This window comes from Rattus rattus, chromosome 18 (assembly GCF_011064425.1).
Source record: "Rattus rattus isolate New Zealand chromosome 18, Rrattus_CSIRO_v1, whole genome shotgun sequence".
Taxonomy (NCBI): domain Eukaryota; kingdom Metazoa; phylum Chordata; class Mammalia; order Rodentia; family Muridae; genus Rattus; species Rattus rattus.
In genome coordinates, this window is record NC_046171.1 from 24,149,845 (window position 1) to 24,167,408 (window position 17,564).

Consider the following 17,564-nt stretch of genomic DNA (forward strand, 5'->3'; position numbering starts at 1 on the left):
AAGAGTTTCAAAGGACTTCTAAATTCCATCTTGTAGGAGTCATGGACTCCAGATCTTTTGTTAGGTTTGCTGGAACCTTAGCCAGATGGATGCCATAGTGGCTATTAATCTCTAAAGGCAACCAGTTTTTTTGAAGTGCTTCAGGACTCTCCAGAAGTGGCCATGCATTTCAGGCATTCCTGGTCCCTAAATGTTAGCCTTCCATTTTCCATAATGGCTCCCTCTCAGATGAGATGCCAGCCCCTTCCTGTAAAAATCACTCGATTTTAAGCATCACTCGCTTAATGTTCTCTGCAGTAACATAAGCTACTGTGTGTGCAGGTCCTCTTAGCCCTGTATGTTATCGCCAAGGGACTTAACCCATTGCAAACATGATGCCTGTGTTGTTTGCTCCCCATAGTTGATAACAACCTCATTCATGGACCAGAAATCCCATCTCTTCTGCCAGCTTCCACTATTCAGCAAGAGTCCTATAGCTATTGTGTGTTGCTATGATAAAACGCCTGACAGAAGCAAGTTAAGGAAGAAAAACATTGGTTTGGATGTCAGCTCAAATGTACAGTCCCGGATCCTGGAAACGTAGGCATTAAAAGCCAAGAAGCTAATTGCATACATGTATAATCAGGAGGCAGAGACAGTGAATGCTGGTGTTCTCCTTTTTCTACTCAGTCTCAGCTCACCCACCATTAAGTTAATTAAGCCTTAGTTAAGCCAGCTGTAGAAACTCTCTCATGTATCCTGAGATTTGTTTCCATAGTGATTCTAAATCCTATGACATTACAATATTAAATATCACAGTAGGTAAACATTTATTTTTGGCCTAGCCTTTAACCCCTGAGCCATCTCTCCAGCTCACAGATAAACATCTAATTCCAGACTTGGCATCAAAGTGATGAGATGAAACAGAATCAATGGAGTAGAGAAGTATGGCCAAACTTCACATTCTGGTGATAATGGATGTGGAAAAAGAGCAAGATCACATGATTAAATCACAGGTCATTTTTGAGAAACTGGAAAGAAAAGCAAAGGCAGAGAAGGAGGGAGGATGGGTGGCAGGAGTGGATTTTAAAATACTTCATTACAAAGGGCTCTGGCTCTGTTTACAAAAACAAAGGATTGCATCAGCCCTGAGCATGTGCAGAGACAGTCTCTCCACTTGGGCAAAATAAGGGTTTCTAATTTCTATTGGAGGAAGAAAGTGCACCCTAGAAAGTGTATTAGGCACTCATGGTGGTTACAAGCCTTTAATACCAACCGTTGGGAAGCAGAGTCAGGCAGATCTCTGAGTTTGAGTTCTGTGCCAGCCTGGTCTACAGGGGGAGTTCCAGGGCAGCTGTGGCTACCCAGAAAAACCCTGTCTCAAAGGACAAACAGTGCTGTTATACTCAAGCTCGAATCAAAAAGCCACATGTGATGGTCAAATTCAAAGATATCTTGCCATAAATTAAAATCATCTGAGTAGAAAGCCTCACTTTAGGAATTACTCTGGTTCCTTTAATTGATATAGGTGGGCCCTGCCCATTATGGGCACTGGCATTCCCTAGGCAATAAAACAAAGCTAAGCAAGTAAGAGGAAGCAAGCCAGTAAGCAGCATTTCCGCGTGGTCTGAGCGTGAGATCTGGCCCGGAGCTTCTGCCCTGGCTTCCCTTTCTGATGGATTGTGATGTAGAAATGTAAGCTAAATAATTCCTTTCCTCCCCAAACTGCTGCTGGACAATGTTTCTCTAATAGCAGAAACCAAAACTATGAATAAAGGAAACCTGTCCCAGCTGCTTACCAATCCTTTTGTTTAAGTGGCTGTCACTGATTGCTAATCAGTCAACAACAAACTCACATGTCTGAAGTCCTCAGTCCAGAGAAAGCCTCACAATTCTGAACATTGGCTAATCAGCCAATAGCTGCACTTACATGCTTCAAATTCTATTAATTTCCAAACCCCACTTCTACAGCACAATGCTCTGAGATCTACTACTTCCATAAAATGCTGAACAAGGTCAGTAGATTTTTTGTTAGTGACAACCATGTCCTACAAGTCCCACCTTCTTTTGCCCACAAGCACATATTCAGCTTCCTGTTTTGGAAAGTGAGTAGCAGTCTCTTCCTCTAACAGCAGCAGCTCAGCCTCTAAGTTTGTTGAGGTCAACAATTTGGATCTCTCCATTAAAGCAACCAACAGAAGCTATGACTTAGGAAGACTGCCACCGTTGGCAGCTGACAAAATTAACACAAGCTGCTGCTGTAGAGGCTGAAAGAGGATTTCTCTGTCTTTTGTTATCCAGAGAATTATTTACCACAGCCCACCTGGTAGATGTTGTGGAACAGGGTTGTCCACAGGTTGTTCAGCCAGAGACATTAAGGACATGCTTGTATGTTTCCCTAGGGACTTGCAGTTAATCAGTTCATGGAACTCCGATACTTGCAGCCAAGGCTTTGGGTGCAAAGAGACAATTGCATAATCTAGGATTTCTGAACTGGGTTTTCTTGCCTAGTGCTCACCACAATGGTGAGCCATACACACACACACACACACACACACACACACACACACACACACACACACACACATATATATATATATATATATCTTTCAGCAAGTTTTAATCACATATCTCTCTCCTGAATCTCTCCTAAAATTAAAGTTTCAAGACAGCATAAAGTTAGGATGACAATGAAAGTTCCTAAATTAAGCCAGCAAACACACAAGTCAGAAATGCAGTTTATTTGAGGCCAGGCTCAGAGGATTGCTGTGTCTTGCTCAGTGACAATGAGTATGTCATCACTGAGAAATGTAATCCTTGTCTTGGCCACATAATATTTGCTCAGAGTCATCTTAGCTACCTCATTTACTGTTTTTCAGGATGAAATGTAAAGTGTTGGACCTTACTGAGAATACCCCAGTCTCTGCTCACAAAAATACCAGGCTAAGAAGGAAACTATGAGAGCTAGCAATGAAAACAGCCAAGGTGACACACTAAGCCATACTAAGGGCTGACCCAGCTACAAGTTTTACCTTCACATCCTGAATGTGAATAATGTGTGCTTTGTCAAAAATGAACCCAAGTTAGATACAAAACGGCTTCGCTGGCTGCAGAATGGCAATAACCACACAGAGCTCTGAATCTTTCCTAATAACACAGATATTATTCCCAAACCCAAAGATCAAATAATTCTCTAGTCTTAACTTGCAGAAGTAACCACATTTGATAATTTTGTGCTTATCTTTATGCATGTTATGTGTGTGTTTCCAAATGTGTGTATAACATAAAAGACTCTATACTGCTAACCCAAAGAATGGTGAAGTAACGTCTGGCTGAGCTGAGGTGTAGTATGTCAGTGTAACCAAACTGTGTACAAAAAGTGGCACAGAGATCATCATTTAAAAGATGACAGTGTGACATTGGTAGGAGGCCACCTCTGAGAAGTGCATGTTACAAAGGAATGGGGTATTTTATCTCATAGTTTTCTTCCACTGTAATGTTTTTCCTTAAATATATTTTTCAAAACTTTCTAAATTCTAGAAGAAAATGTGGAGTGCAAGCCAAAGCAGTGGAGAAAATGTAACAGTTCTCAAGGGGATGTACACACAAAACAGGGAGACGAAACAAAGGAAGCAAAAACAAAACGAGAAATGGTTTTCAAAAATACATCTTTTAGGGAATGGAAAAGGGCTAACAGTGTGGTTTCTTCTGCCAGACCTCTTGTTAAGTGTGACTGTCTACAACAGGATGTCTGTCCTTGATGACTGGTCCCATTCAATGGAACAAAGACCAAACAAACAAGCTAAAACAGGACTAGGCAGGGGAGGAAAGAAAGCTAAATCTGACATTCTTAAAAATACAGAAAGCAGCCATAAATCTGGGGGATGGACAGAAATGACAAGCATTCTTGAAGATTCTAAAGTTTCAAGGACCAGGATTCTGTCTACACAGCTTTCACCGAGTTTTACATCCTGCCCAACCACAGTCCTGCCATGCCTATCACCAAAGCACAGTTTCCCTGTTTTGTTTACTAATAACCCAATTCAAGTTTACTCCTCTCTGTCTCTATTTCAGAGACAACGTGACTAGCCTCTATCACCTCCACTTTGGCTAATAAACTGGGGGCAATGTTCCCCCAGTAGATGTATATGGAACAAAAGCATGCACCATCACAGCCAAACCCTTATCTCTTTTTAAAAAGATCTATGTTTATTTTATATGTATATATGTCTAGATTATGTTAGGGTTTCCATTGCTGTGAAAAGACACCATGACTGCTGCAACTCTTAGAAAGGACAACATTTAATTGGGGCTGCCTTACAGGTTCTGAAGTTCAGTCCATTATCATGGCACAAGCATGGCAGCATCCAGGCAGGCATGGTGCTGGAAGAACTAAAAGTTCCACATCTTCATTCAAAGGAAGCCAGGAACAGACTGACTTTCAGACAGCTAGATCGTCAAGGCCCATCCCCACAGTGACACACCTACTCCAACACACCTTCTAAGAATGCCACTCCCAGAGCCAAGAAAACCAAACCTTAGCATGATTCCAAGTGACATGTTATTTCTCTACCAGTACAATGAGCCAATTCAAGGCAGATTAGATTATATTAAAGGCAGATTTATTGGGAAGCTGCTCTCTAGTGGGCAAGTTCATTGGCCCCAAAGGAGGCCAGGCGAGTTGTCTTGGTTAGAGAAAAGGGGAGGGGAAGGAAATAGAGAGAAAGGGTGGAGAGAGAGAGAGAGAGAGAGAGAGAGAGAGAGAGAGAGAGAGAGAGAGAGAGAGAGCGCGCAAAATGTCTATATTATCTAAGGAGCCCTGGGCTGGAAAGTTCAGAGTTGGAGATATGCCAGGTAGAAACTGAGGGATGCTGGGAGAACCTGGAGGCCAAGGTTGCTGTGAAATTAGAAATATCCACCTCAGTCTCTCGTCCTATGTCTGAAATCAAACATCCCAGCCTTTTATTAATTACAAATGAATAGGGGGGTTTATCATAATTGTCCATGACTACTTCTTACTGACATTGTAGTACAGTTTTGTTTTAGAGAAACCTAACAAAATTGGGATGCTGGTCAAGTCCTTGGAGAGTTGGCTGTTTGATTGCTGTCCAGGATCTGTGGAGCCATCTGCTGCTAGGAAAGTACAGACTCAGTGGAAGCTTCTGTGAGGGTAACAGGAGCATCTATGGGTAGCTTCTCTGGAACTGTTCTAGATACTGATTTTGAGTAAACACCTGGATTTGGCAAGATGCTGAAACACATATACATATTGAAGGCAGAAAATAAAGTTAAGGTTAGGGAGAGAAATGTTTTTTAGGTGAACATTTGAAACTCCTAGGCCCATGGTCATGGTAGTTGGAGCAGGGGCGGGGGTCCCAGGACAAAGGAAAAGGAACTAGACTATGGTGTTGCACAATCTGCCCCTCCACATCAAAACAACTCGGAGATCACACCCATCAGATCAAATGTCAAAACACTCAAGCTCAAGCAACAGAACACGCTGGCCAGAATGTGGAACAAAGGAAACTCTCTTCCACTGCTGAAGGGAGTGCAAACTTCTACAACCACTTGGAAAATCAATTTGGTGGTTTCTCAAAGAACCGAGAATAATTCTACCTCAAGACCCAGCAATGACACCACTCCTAGATATATACCCAAAGATGTCCCACCATACCACAAGAACACTTCCTTCACTGTGTTCATAGCCATGTTAGTTTTCATAGCCAGAAACTGAAAAACAACCCAGATGTCCCTCATCTGAAAAATGGGTAAAGAAAATGGAGTTTGTTTACATAATGGAATTCTGATCAGCAATTAAAAACAAGGGCATCAAGAGCACATCAAAACAATCATCCACCATGATCAAGTAGGCTTCATCCCAGGCATGCAGGGATGGTTTAATATACGGAAAACCATCAACGTGATCCATTATATACACAAACTGAAAGAACAAAACCACATGATCATTTCATTAGATGCTGAGAAAGCATTTGACAAAATTCAACACCCGTTCATGATAAAAGTCCTGGAAAGAATAGGAATTCAAGGCCCATACCTAAACATAGTAAAAGCCATATACAGCAAACCAGTTGCTAACATTAAACTAAATGGAGAGAAACTTGAAGCAATCCCACTAAAATCAGGGACTAGACAAGGCTGCCCACTCTCTCCCTACTTATTCAATATACTTCTTGAAGTTCTAGCCAGAGCAATCAGACAACAAAAGGAGGTCAAGGGGATACAGATCGGAAAAGAAGAAGTCAAAATATCACTATTTGCAGATGATATGATAATACATTTAAGTGATCCCAAAAGTTCCATCAGAGAACTACTAAAGCTGATAAACACCTTCAGCAAAGTGGCTGGGTATAAATTAACTCAAATAAATCAGTAGCCTTCCTCTACACAAAAGAGAAACAAGCTGAGAAAGAAATTAGGGAAACGACACCCTTCATAATAGACCCAAATAATATAAAGTACCTCGGTGTGACTTTAACTAAGCAAGTAAAAGATCTGTACAATAAGAACTTCAAGACTCTGAAGGAAGAAATTGAAGAAGACCTCAGAAGATGGAAATATCTCCCATGCTCATGGATTGGCAGGATTAATATAGTAAAAATGGCCATTTTACCAAAAGCGATCTACAGATTCAATGCAATCCCCATCAAAATACCAATCCAATTCTTCAAAGAGTTAGACAGAACAATTTGCAAATCATCTGGAATAACAAAAAACCCAGGATAGCTAAAACTATCCTCAACAATAAGAGGACTTCAGGGGAATCACTATCCCTGAACTCAAGCAGTATTACAGAGCAATAGTGATAAAACTGCATGGTATTGGTACAGAGACAGACAGATAGACCAATGGAACAGAATTGAAGACCCAGAAATGAACCCACACACCTATGGTCACTTGATTTTTTTGACAAAGGAGCCAAAACCATCCAATGGAAAAAAGATAGCATTTTCAGCAAATGGTGCTGGTTCAACTGGAGGTCAACATGTAGAAGAATGCAGATCGATCCATGCTTATCACCCTGTACAAAGCTTAAGTCCAAGTGGATCAAGGACCTCCACATCAAACCAGATACACTCAAACTAATAGAAGAAAAACTAGGGAAGCATCTGGAACACATGGGCACTGGAAAAAAATTTCCTGAACAAAACACCAATGGCTTATGCTCTAAGATCAAGAATCGACAAATGGGATCTCGTAAAACTGCAAAGCTTCTGTAAGACAAAGGACAAAACGGCAACCAACAGATTGGGAAAAGATCTTTACCAATCCTACAACAGATAAAGGCCTTATATCCAAAATATATAAAGAACTCAAGAAGTTAGACCGCAGGGAGACAAATAACCTTATTAAAAAATGGGGTTCAGAGCTAAACAAAGAATTCACAGTTGAGGAATGCCGAATGGCTGAGAAACACCTAAAGAAATGTTCAACATCTTTAGTCATCAGGGAAATGCAAATCAAAACAACCCTGAGATTTCACCTCACACCAGTGAGAATGGCTAAGATCAAAAACTCAGGTGACAGCAAATGCTGGCGAGGATGCAGAGAAAGAGGAACACTCCTCCATTGTTGGTGGGATTGCAGACTGGTACAACCATTCTGGAAATCAGTCTGGAGGTTCCTCAGAAAATGGGACATAGTAGTACCTGACGACCCAGCTATACCACTCCTGAGCATACACCCAAATGATGCTCTAATATATAACAAGGACACATGCTCCACTATGTTCATCGCAGCCTTATTTATAATAGCCAGAAGCTGGAAAGAACCCAGATGCCCTTCAACAGAGGAATGGATACAGAAAATGTGGTACATCTACACAATGGAATATTACTCAGCTATCAAAAACAATGACTTCACGAAATTCGTAGGCAAATGGTTGGAATTGGAAAATATCATCCTGAGTGAGGTAACCCAATCACAGAAAAACACACATGGTATGCACTCATTGATAAGTGGCTATTAGCTCAAATGCTTGAATTACCCTAGATGCGTAGAACACATGAAACTCAAGACGGATGATCAAAATGTGAATGCTTCACTCCTTCTTTAAAAGGGGAACAAGAATACCCTTGGCAGGGAAGAGAGAGGCAAAGATTAAAACAGGCACAGAAGGAATACCCATTCAGAGCCTGCCCCACATGTGGCCCATACATATACAGCCACCCAATTAGACAAGATGGATGAAGCAAAGAAGTGCAGGCCGACAGGAACCGGATATAGATCGCTCCTGAGAGACACAGCCAGAGTTCAGCAAATACAGAGGTGAATGCCAGCAAAAACCACTGAACTGAGAATAGGACCCTGTTGAAGGAATCAGAGAAAGAACTGGAAGAGCTTGAAGGGGCTCGAGACCCCATATGTACAACAATGCCAAGCAACCAGAGCTTCCAGGGACTAAGCCACTACCTAAAGACTATACATGGACTGACCCTGGACTCTGACCTCATAGGTAGCAATGAATATCCTAGTAAGAGCACCAGTGGAAGGGGAAGCCCTGGGTCCTGCTAAGACTGAACCCTCAGTGAACTAGATTGTTGAGGGGAGGGTGGCAATGGGGGGGAGGATGGGGAGGGGAACACCCATTAAAAAAAGGGGAGGGGAGGGATTAGGGATGTTTGCCCGAAACCGGGAAAGGGAATAACACTCGAAATGTATATAAGAAATACTCAAGTTAATAAAAAAAAACAAAAAAAAAAAAACAAGGGCATCATGAAATTTGCAACTAAGTGGATGGAACTAGAAAAATACCATCCTGAGTGAGGTAATCCAGACCCAAATGGACATGTATGGTATGTATTCATTTTTAAGTGGACATTAGCCATAAAGTACAGGATATCCATGCTACAACCATAGGCCCAAAGTAAGTTAAATAACAAGGAAGATGATTCAATCTCATCAGAAGGGGAAATATGTCAGTCATCAGATGTGCCAGAGACCTGACTGAGGTGGGAGAGACTCAGGAAATCTGTGACTCTAGCTGAGACTCCTAGCAGTGGGGGAGATAGAGCCTAAGTAGCCACATTTTGTAGCCACACAGGCCTCCCAGTGGAGGGATATGAATACCAACGCACCCATGAAAAAAGCATAAAGATGGAATAGACTGAGGGAATGGCCAATGACTGGCCCGACTGGAGACCCTTCCCATCGACACCACCAATCCTTGACACTTTCAGTGAATAATATTCTGTTATGCGTACACACAGGAGTCTAGCATAACTGTTGTCTGCGATACCCTACCCAGCAGCCAGTGGAAACAGATGCAGAGACCCATAGCCAAACATTAGACAGCGCTCCAGGAGTCTTGTGGAAGAGTTGGGGGGAGGATTGAGGAAGCCAAGGGGGATAGGTACTCCACAGGAAAACCAACAGAGCCAACTATTGGAGAGGACCCAGAGCCTGAACCACTAACCAAAGAGCATATATGGGATGGATCTAGGGCCTGCTTCCCCCCAACCCTCACCATATGTAGCAAGGTACAGCTTGGAATTGATGACGGCCCTCCAACAATTGAAGTGGAGGCTGTCCCCGATTCTGTTCCCTGACTGTGTATCCTGTTCCCCTAGCTGGGCTGCCTTGTCTGCCCTCAATGGAAGAAGATGTGTCTAGTCCTGAAGTGACTTCATATGTCAGGGTAGGTTGGTATGGGGGTGGTGGTGGTGGGAGGGCTCGCCCTTCTCAGAGGAGAAGGAGATAGGAGGACGGGGAAGGGGCTTATGATGGGGAGGACTGGGAGGAAAGGGGGCTTCAATTGGGATGTAAAGTGAATAAATAAATTAATAGAAAAAACAACATAATAAAAGGTTAAATGTATGTTACAGTTTCAGAACTAAAAGTCTCACAAGTTGGGAGAGAGAAACAGCCATAAAGGATAACTATGTTTATTTTTTTATATAAAAGCAACAATTCAAAAACTTTTTCTGTTCTTGTGCAAGATCACACTCCGTGAGTGTTGGCCATGGCAGCATCATCTACAAAGCCAAGGACAGGGACCACAACATCTCCTTCCACAGAGTGGAGACTGTTGCTCACCTCTTTTCTGCTAACATACTTGTGCAGCATGCTGTAGAACTGGTTCTTGGAATTGAATGTATACAATGCTGAGATTTGCTGCCAGTCTTTTCTGCTTGGGGTGTTGCATTCCTTCGGCTTTGAGCACTCAAAGAAACTTCTAATATTCTCTTTTGCCAACTGGGTCGCGTGTTCTGCAGCTTGACTTTGAAGGATCTGCTTCTCCTTTTCCAAGTAGATTTCCCAGAATTTTAACTGCAGATAACTAACCGGAGAGAAGCATCGGGACACACACTTAAAAACCAGAAGTAAGAAGATGACGGCAGCTATCAGAAACCAACCGAGCACCTACAGGAAACAAAACATGATGGCAACTTAGTAACTTCTGACATTAGAGACATATAAAAGTCTGAGACAGAGTATTTACTAAATCATTTACAAGCTTAGATAGTGAACCAATCTTCTCTCAAGCCCTTTAGAATAAGAACTGTTAGTAGCAATCAACAACCCTAATGCTGTACAACAATCCTAATGCTGTCTTAGAAAGCCAACAATAGTCCCAAGTATGCAGAAAGGAGTTCACGTATCACTCCCCTGTAACTGAAAACATGGGGTTTCTGCTGATCCAGAGAAAGGGTCACTCATTATAAAGAGCCGACCCCACCCCACCTCCCGGCTTCCTAAACCCATAGATGGTGTGGGTGGTGGATTTGGGACTGGAAAGACGATTCTAATGTAATAATCCTTCTCGTTTTCCCAGGATGTACAAATGCACCTGGCCTGTGGCTTTGCTACACAGTGGAAGAGAAGAATAATATAAAAGGTACTTCTGGCTCCTACAGAGGGGACAAGTACTTCTCCCTTGCCCTATTTAAATACTCAGTCCCTGGTCTAGAGAAAAATCACTGACTTCTTTGTTGCCCCTCTGAGCCGCCCTATCTCCCTCAGAGCTTGACCTGAGACTGGGCCTTGAGCTGACTCAGGATCTCCTGCATCTCCGCCTCCTGCTTGTTGCAGGGAACCTGAGGTAGCTTGGCAATGCAGCTGTGGTTGCGGTCCTTGCACAAATATGACGCCAAGCGTGTGCTCCCGCTGACAGCACATTGATAGAAGGAGCCCCCAAGTAGCGCCACGGCCACCTAGGTGAGGGGAGCGAGCGCTGCGACCGCGCTGAGCTGCGCGCATACGAGTGCGCTGCGCAACTCCGAACTGGATCCCGTGCTTGCACTCCGGGAGCAGCAGCCGGTGAGCAGACGCCATGTGCGTGCCCTCAGCGCATAGCCCAGGAGGAAAAGCGCTAAAGCAGGCACCAGCAGGAACACCAGGCCGTAGGTCAGGTTCCAGGTGGCAGTGCAGGGACCCTGGAACACCACTGTGGAGAAGATCTTCTCCCCACCAGCCGTCAGCAGGGTCACCAGGCCATAGCCCAGGGCGCTGCGGTGCTTGATCTGCAGGTCCAGCAGGGCCTTGAACTTCTCCATGAGTTCTTCTCACCCTAGGCACCCTGCGGGCTCTGCTCTGCTTCTCAGGAAGGTTGAATGAATGATGTATGGAACTTATCTCCCCTGCTTTGAAGCAACTTTTAAAAAGGGAAGAAAGCTTCTTAGCCCTTTCAGGTTTCGCTTTCTTTTTTTTTTTAATCACACCACCGCAAAAAAAGTCCCTACGATCTTTGACCTCCCAAGACCCATGCCACACCCCAAGGCTGTAGGGAACAGAAAAAGTCCTAAGTGAGAGAAGATCTGAGTGCTTGTGTATCTCGATTTGGGCAGACTGAGAGACCAATTGGTCCACGTAACTTCACAGGAACCAGGTCAGGGTCAAAAGCAAAGCTGTCCTTGAGAGTTCGAGTATGAGTGTTTATAAACAGTTGATCAGTGAATGCAAAACTAGCAATTGTAGCCTTCTGGAATTTATAGGCTGTGACTTCTGGCCTACCGAGATGGCTTCCCATTCTAACCTCCCTTCTCCGTGCTGTACCGAATATACAAGCTAAGGGGAGACCTACCTGATCCCAGCTTCATTGTGTCTTTATGCCTGTCCTCTTTTTCATTTCCTCTCAGCCCCTAGCCAACCTTCTAGGATCTAAGCTGCAAAGGACAGAGCAGAAGGCTGAGGTCCCAGTCACATTGCTCACTCCCTCAGTTCTTGAATGCTTCCAAGAAAACTCTTGATCTAATGCTTTGCTTTCCTCCAACCCAAAGTGACCTCATACAAGTAGACAGTCGACCAAGCTCAAAAACCTTCTGAATTACCCTTATTGCAGCAGCCCTAATTCCTAAGCCAACCCCCAATTACAAAAACCACAACATTTACAGGAAACAGAAACACTTCGTATTTTGGTTGTGAGCCTAGCCTTTAACGGCTGAGCCATCTCTCCAGCCCAACACTTCGTTATTCTTTCATAAGCTAAACCACAGTAAAACTGAGAGTGATGCCAAGGTGGCACATGCCTTTAATCCTAGTTTAGCACTGGGGAAGCAGAGACAGGTGGATCTCTGTGAGGGGAAGCAGAGGCAGGTGGATTTCTGTGAGTTCAAAGCTAGTCTGGTCTATATCTGGAGTTCCAGGGCAGCCAAAACCATACAGTGAGACCAACCCAGTTCCAAAACAAAACAAACAACGGCAGCAAAAACCAAACCAGAACGCCAGTGAAACCAGTTTTTAGGCTGAAGCTACATCTACCGTGCCTCCTGTTTTCATCCTTCTCCTGGAAGTTCTTCTGAGACAAACTCTAAGCAAGGCTGTGACCCTGAACTCTACTATTTCACAGCTCCCAAATGAAAGAACACCAGAAAGAGCCCTAGGATGAACTCAGGCATTCTGTAAACTGAGCAGCTGATGAGGAAAACTGCATTTGGTGTGTGTACATGACAGAAAGAGTGATCACTTCGACAGGTTACAACTTACCCTCCTTATCCCTGAGAATATACAACAGTTAACTTCATTGTGTGTTATTTATGGATCTACCTGTGTTCACAGTGTTAGTCCAAGGAACATGCACAGGCACTTGATGACCATGTACTACTCGAAATAATTCATATGGTCCTTAGCCCAACACAAGGAGGACATCTACACAGAGCTTCAATGGATAGTTTGTGGAGCCGGGAAGCCATGCAACTGGAGGAACCAGCCCAGATCAAAAGAGGTCAAGGCATGTCTAACCTCAAAAATCTCATTTGAGACCAGCAGGAGAAGGACTGTGCCCCATCCCCACCCCCACCCCAGCCTTCCACCCTACACCTCTGCCACCCTTGAAGTGGCCACATAGCCTGGTGACCAGGTTAAATGTCCTCTTTCCTTATAAGGCCATGTCCAGCAAGCACCTAGAAATCCTCTTCTTGCAAATAAGGCATTTCCGGCACCCTGACCCTAGCCAATGATGTACACTCACCCAGAAAGCCTCTACCCCACTCCTCAAAGATTTAAATAGCCTTTGTTACCCCAAATTAAACGAGCTGTCTCCCTGAAACTGTTTTCCTAAAAGGCTGTTTCTTACATACTCACTGCTGACTGAGATCCTATATTGCACCCACCCCGGCTAAGCATCATTTCCTCCAGTATAGCCTGGATGCCCCGAGGGGGAAGCAGCAGACACTGCTGGAGTGGCAGATAGTTCACAGTAAATTATCTTCTCATCCATTAGGCTGGCTTTGTTTCATGTGATAAATATAAATAGCTTATACTACAAAGAAAATATTTGAGATGGGTCAAGAAACATTTATCCCTTTCTTAGTCCAACTTGCCTTCCTAGCTACACACACCAGTGACTACCTAGTGCCTAGCACAAAAGCTCAATGGTGAAAGCCGCTCTTTCCATGTATGGTTAGAAGACAACCCCAGATCAGGATTTTCATTGTCTTGTATCTTCCAAAACATTTTCCTTCCCATGTATCTTGGCTAATTTTCTTTTCATTGCTAGATGACCCTTCACCTTCATCCCTCTCCTGTTTTCTTCCTCATCCATGATTTTCATGTTCCATCAAGAAAGAACCTCACTGTGTTTGAAACTTTTGGGCAGGTGACTTTATTCAAGTTTTCCATAACTAAACCTAACAAAAGTACAGTTTTCTAGTCTCTTAAGTAAGGTCTATTTAGTCATAAGTTTTTGCCACCCTAGTTCTAACCAGAGCAACTCTATGTAATTAGAAAGGGCTTCTGAAGTTAGACGATATACCCATCCCAACCAATTCAATTATGTGTGTGTATATGTGTGCTTAATAGGTTGGTTTACAGAATCAGAGACTGATTGGTGCCACAGTGCCCATCTGCAGAGTGGAGAGGTGGAGAAACCAGGAGCTACTCAGACAGAGAAGTCTAAAAGACCAATAATGTAGCCTAGCCTGAGGCCAAAGGCCTAGAAGCTCCCACCACCTACAAAGAGATGTTGGTGCAAGACTGTCCAAAAGTGAAGAGTGTAGGATCTGGCGTGTCCACAGTCTGTGAGTGTTGCAGCTCTGGGGGGAAATGTTTCCCCAGTGCGAGTGCTATAGCTCTGAAGGAAAGGTATCCATCCCAGCAGGCAGAAGCCAAGCAATACCACAAAATCACACCTCACAACAAACCTCACCCAAGAGATCAGGAGGGGAAAACCCAGGACCATGGCCATCTATGCTCAGGAAAGGAACAGCAGAGAACTGAAGGGGAGGCAGGTTTTATTTAGGGTTTCTTGTGGGAGGAGTTTTTCAGGGTGGAGATTCCCATTGGTGAGATTTCAAGCCAAACCCAGGGATTTTGAGTTCAGGAATTCATGGAGTTTTGTGCTTAGGAATTGGTGGAGTTTCGTGCTCAAGTATTGAGGGGTTTGCGTGCCCAAGGATTGGTGATGTTTTGTGCTCAGGGATTGGTGGGTTTCAAACCTGAAAGTAGGATTGGAACTTTTACCATATACAGGCTGTAGCAGCAGCAATAATGCACCACCCAAAGGGTGCTGAGGGTGCAAACTTGCTAAGTTTCCTCTTCTTGCACTTTTTCATTTCATCTTATTGGATGGGGCTGCTTATGCTTGGGGAATATTTTCCCATTCAGTTCACTTACTTACTTGCCTATCTTCACCAGAAACAGTCTCACAGATGTGCCCCAAATTACCCCATACTAAGGCACCTCTTAACCCAGCCATCTTGACAATTATCTGTGACAATTACCTCCATGATCACCATCATAGAAAGAGTTCTGGATGGTCTCCCAGCATAGCCTGTGGTCCAATGTACCACAGGAGCACAAGGACAGGCAATCCTGAGGAAGAAAAATTATCTCGGATGCTTGTTACACGTCCCAGTTTCTGTTTCACCCATTTCCTCCCCTAGACAACAAGATTCGAACTGATCACAGTGTGGTGCTCACAGCTCAGAATCTTCATGTGTGTGGTCACTCCAATATCATGTCACATCTTCATGGGGCTGAAAGATCCCCGAAGGGAGACCCTTACTCAAATCTCATGAAGTCTCGGACCCCAGACACATGAGAGACCATCTTGATGCAATACGCAAAGGCGAGGTTTATTACAGAGATCTCCGCGGGCCAATACATATCCCACGCAGGAGACAGAGGTGTCAACCCTGAGTGGCTGGGAAAAGGGCCTTTTAAAGGAAGAAGTCACAAGCCCCAGGAGATGAGGGGATGTCAAAAGGAAATACCAAAAATGTCACAAGGAGAAACTCTCAAAGTCACAGGATTGTTCTTAAGACTCTAGGGTTTAAATCAGGGGAAAGGTCAAGCCCTCATTCTTCTGAGAACAGATTTTGATTCCTGTCCTTTAGGGTAAATGTTTGTCAGAACTGACGAGGCATCTGCATCTGAAACACATCTGGTTAAGCTTTGGCCCGATTTCTTGGAATACAATCTGCAGGACACAATGGCTGGAACATTATCTGTAGGGCACAATGGGGGCTTGAACAAATATCACAGGGGCAGAACAGAACCCGTTACTCATTTACTCACGTCTGGTGACATGCGGAGAATCAGTGAGTCTGTAACCAGTCCTCCTGCATTTTTAACCATCTGTCTTCCTGAGTCAGATCCTGTTGCTGAGTTTTGAGCTAGTTTAAAACTCTCTCGGGGCTCCATTTGGTTGACAGACCTATTGAGAGAGGGGGTTTTAAATTAGCTAAAAATAAATTAGCTCAAAACTCAGTGACAGAATCTGACTCAGGAAGATAGATTGTTAAAAATACTGGAGAACTGGTACAGACTCATTGACGCTTTGCTTATCGTGAGTAAATGAGTAATGGATTCTGTTCTGCCCCTGTGATGTTTGTTTAAGCCCCATTTTGCCCTCCAGCCATTGCGTCCTGCAGAGAGCATTCTGGCAGATGCAGATGCAGATGCTTCATCAACTCTGACAAACATTTACCTTAACAGGATGAGAGTTAACAATGAGGACCTGAGGACCCGATCCTTCTCCCATTTAGTAGCTCTGTTCCAGGAACCAGGGGGCTATAAAACCTTTTGGCACCCCCTTATCTCCTGGAGCCATAAAACAACCGGACAATTCTGTAACTTGTGGTATCTTTGACATTTCCCTTTGACATTTCCCTTTGACATCCCCCCCCCATCTCCTGGGGCTCACAGCCTCTTCCTCTAAAAGGCCCTTCTCCCAGCCACTCGGGGACACCACTGTCTCCTGCGTGAGATACGTGTTGATCCAGAGATCTCTGTAATAAACCTCACCTTTTGCATATTACATTCAAGATCGGTCTCTCGTGTGTCTGGGGTCCGAGACTTCTCAATACTTGAGGGAGGGTCTCCCTACAGAGATCTTTCACTATAAACTGGTAATTGTAGATCTGTTCACTGCAAAAAGTATACAGTAAAGACAGTCATGACATCCACAGGAAGTACCCCATCCTAAAAGGAGGAAAAGGAAGCCTGTATAAATATGGACTGTCCTGAGCATTCTGAGCTGATTCTTGAGAGTACAAACGTTCCTTGACTCTGTGTCTTCCAGTTTCCTGAGGGTCTTACATAATAAGGCATAGGCACTTAGAGCTGCTAAGCAATTTTCTTGGTCTGTATTTTATTTTGTAATGCTAAAAGAACATTTGCCAAGTTGAGTTTGTGACTTTGTAACTTTAAATCCCTCCTAAAATTTAATAAGTATCCTGATTCTAGTCAAGGATGCTTGCTAAGGTTTGCCTTTGGTTTTGGAAAGTTGTTTCACAGATTCATTAGATTTGATTTTGGACCCATATCACCCCCATTCACCGCCACTGCCATTACAGGTAAAACTTGAGCCTACATGATCTAGGATTCTCACTTGGAAAAACCACACCTAATTTTATCTTTGCCCTGACTGTTGTTCTAGTAGGATACTTCACTACTGTCAGTCCTGAAGTGCCTTGTTTATTGAGCAACATTTCCAGCAGGTCTAGAGGCACAATTTACATTTCACCGTATCCTCAGTTACTTTAATGGGATTTGTCTTTCAGTGATTTATTAATGTCCGTCTTTCTGTTTGGGAGTCTATAAAGTCTATAAAAATTTGTAATTTTGCAAAGCTCCAATTTCTGAAATAGCTCTGTTCCTTTCTTGTTTACAAAGTAGCCAATTCTCTG

At 43.6% G+C, this 17,564-nt stretch overlaps 3 protein-coding genes across 5 annotated transcripts in view; 1 reads left to right on the forward strand and 2 right to left on the reverse strand.

Moving 5' to 3' along the window:
* P4ha1 (prolyl 4-hydroxylase subunit alpha 1) overlaps positions 1-17,564 on the forward strand; it is a 1,160,453-nt gene that overhangs the window by 81,647 nt on the left and 1,061,242 nt on the right. The window lies entirely within an intron of this gene.
* Positions 9,866-11,492, reverse strand: LOC116886903 (calcium homeostasis modulator protein 6). Its single transcript, XM_032888369.1, has 2 exons — positions 10,968-11,492; positions 9,866-10,359 (listed from the first exon to the last, which is right to left on the reverse strand). The coding sequence occupies exons 1-2, from the start codon at positions 11,004-11,006 to the stop codon at positions 9,937-9,939; spliced, it is 462 nt and encodes a 153-aa protein (XP_032744260.1). The 5' UTR covers positions 11,007-11,492; the 3' UTR covers positions 9,866-9,936.
* LOC116886906 (calcium homeostasis modulator protein 6-like) lies at positions 11,130-11,514 on the reverse strand. Its single transcript, XM_032888371.1, has one exon. It carries the CDS (start codon positions 11,490-11,492, stop codon positions 11,151-11,153), a length of 342 nt encoding a protein of 113 aa, XP_032744262.1. The 5' UTR covers positions 11,493-11,514; the 3' UTR covers positions 11,130-11,150.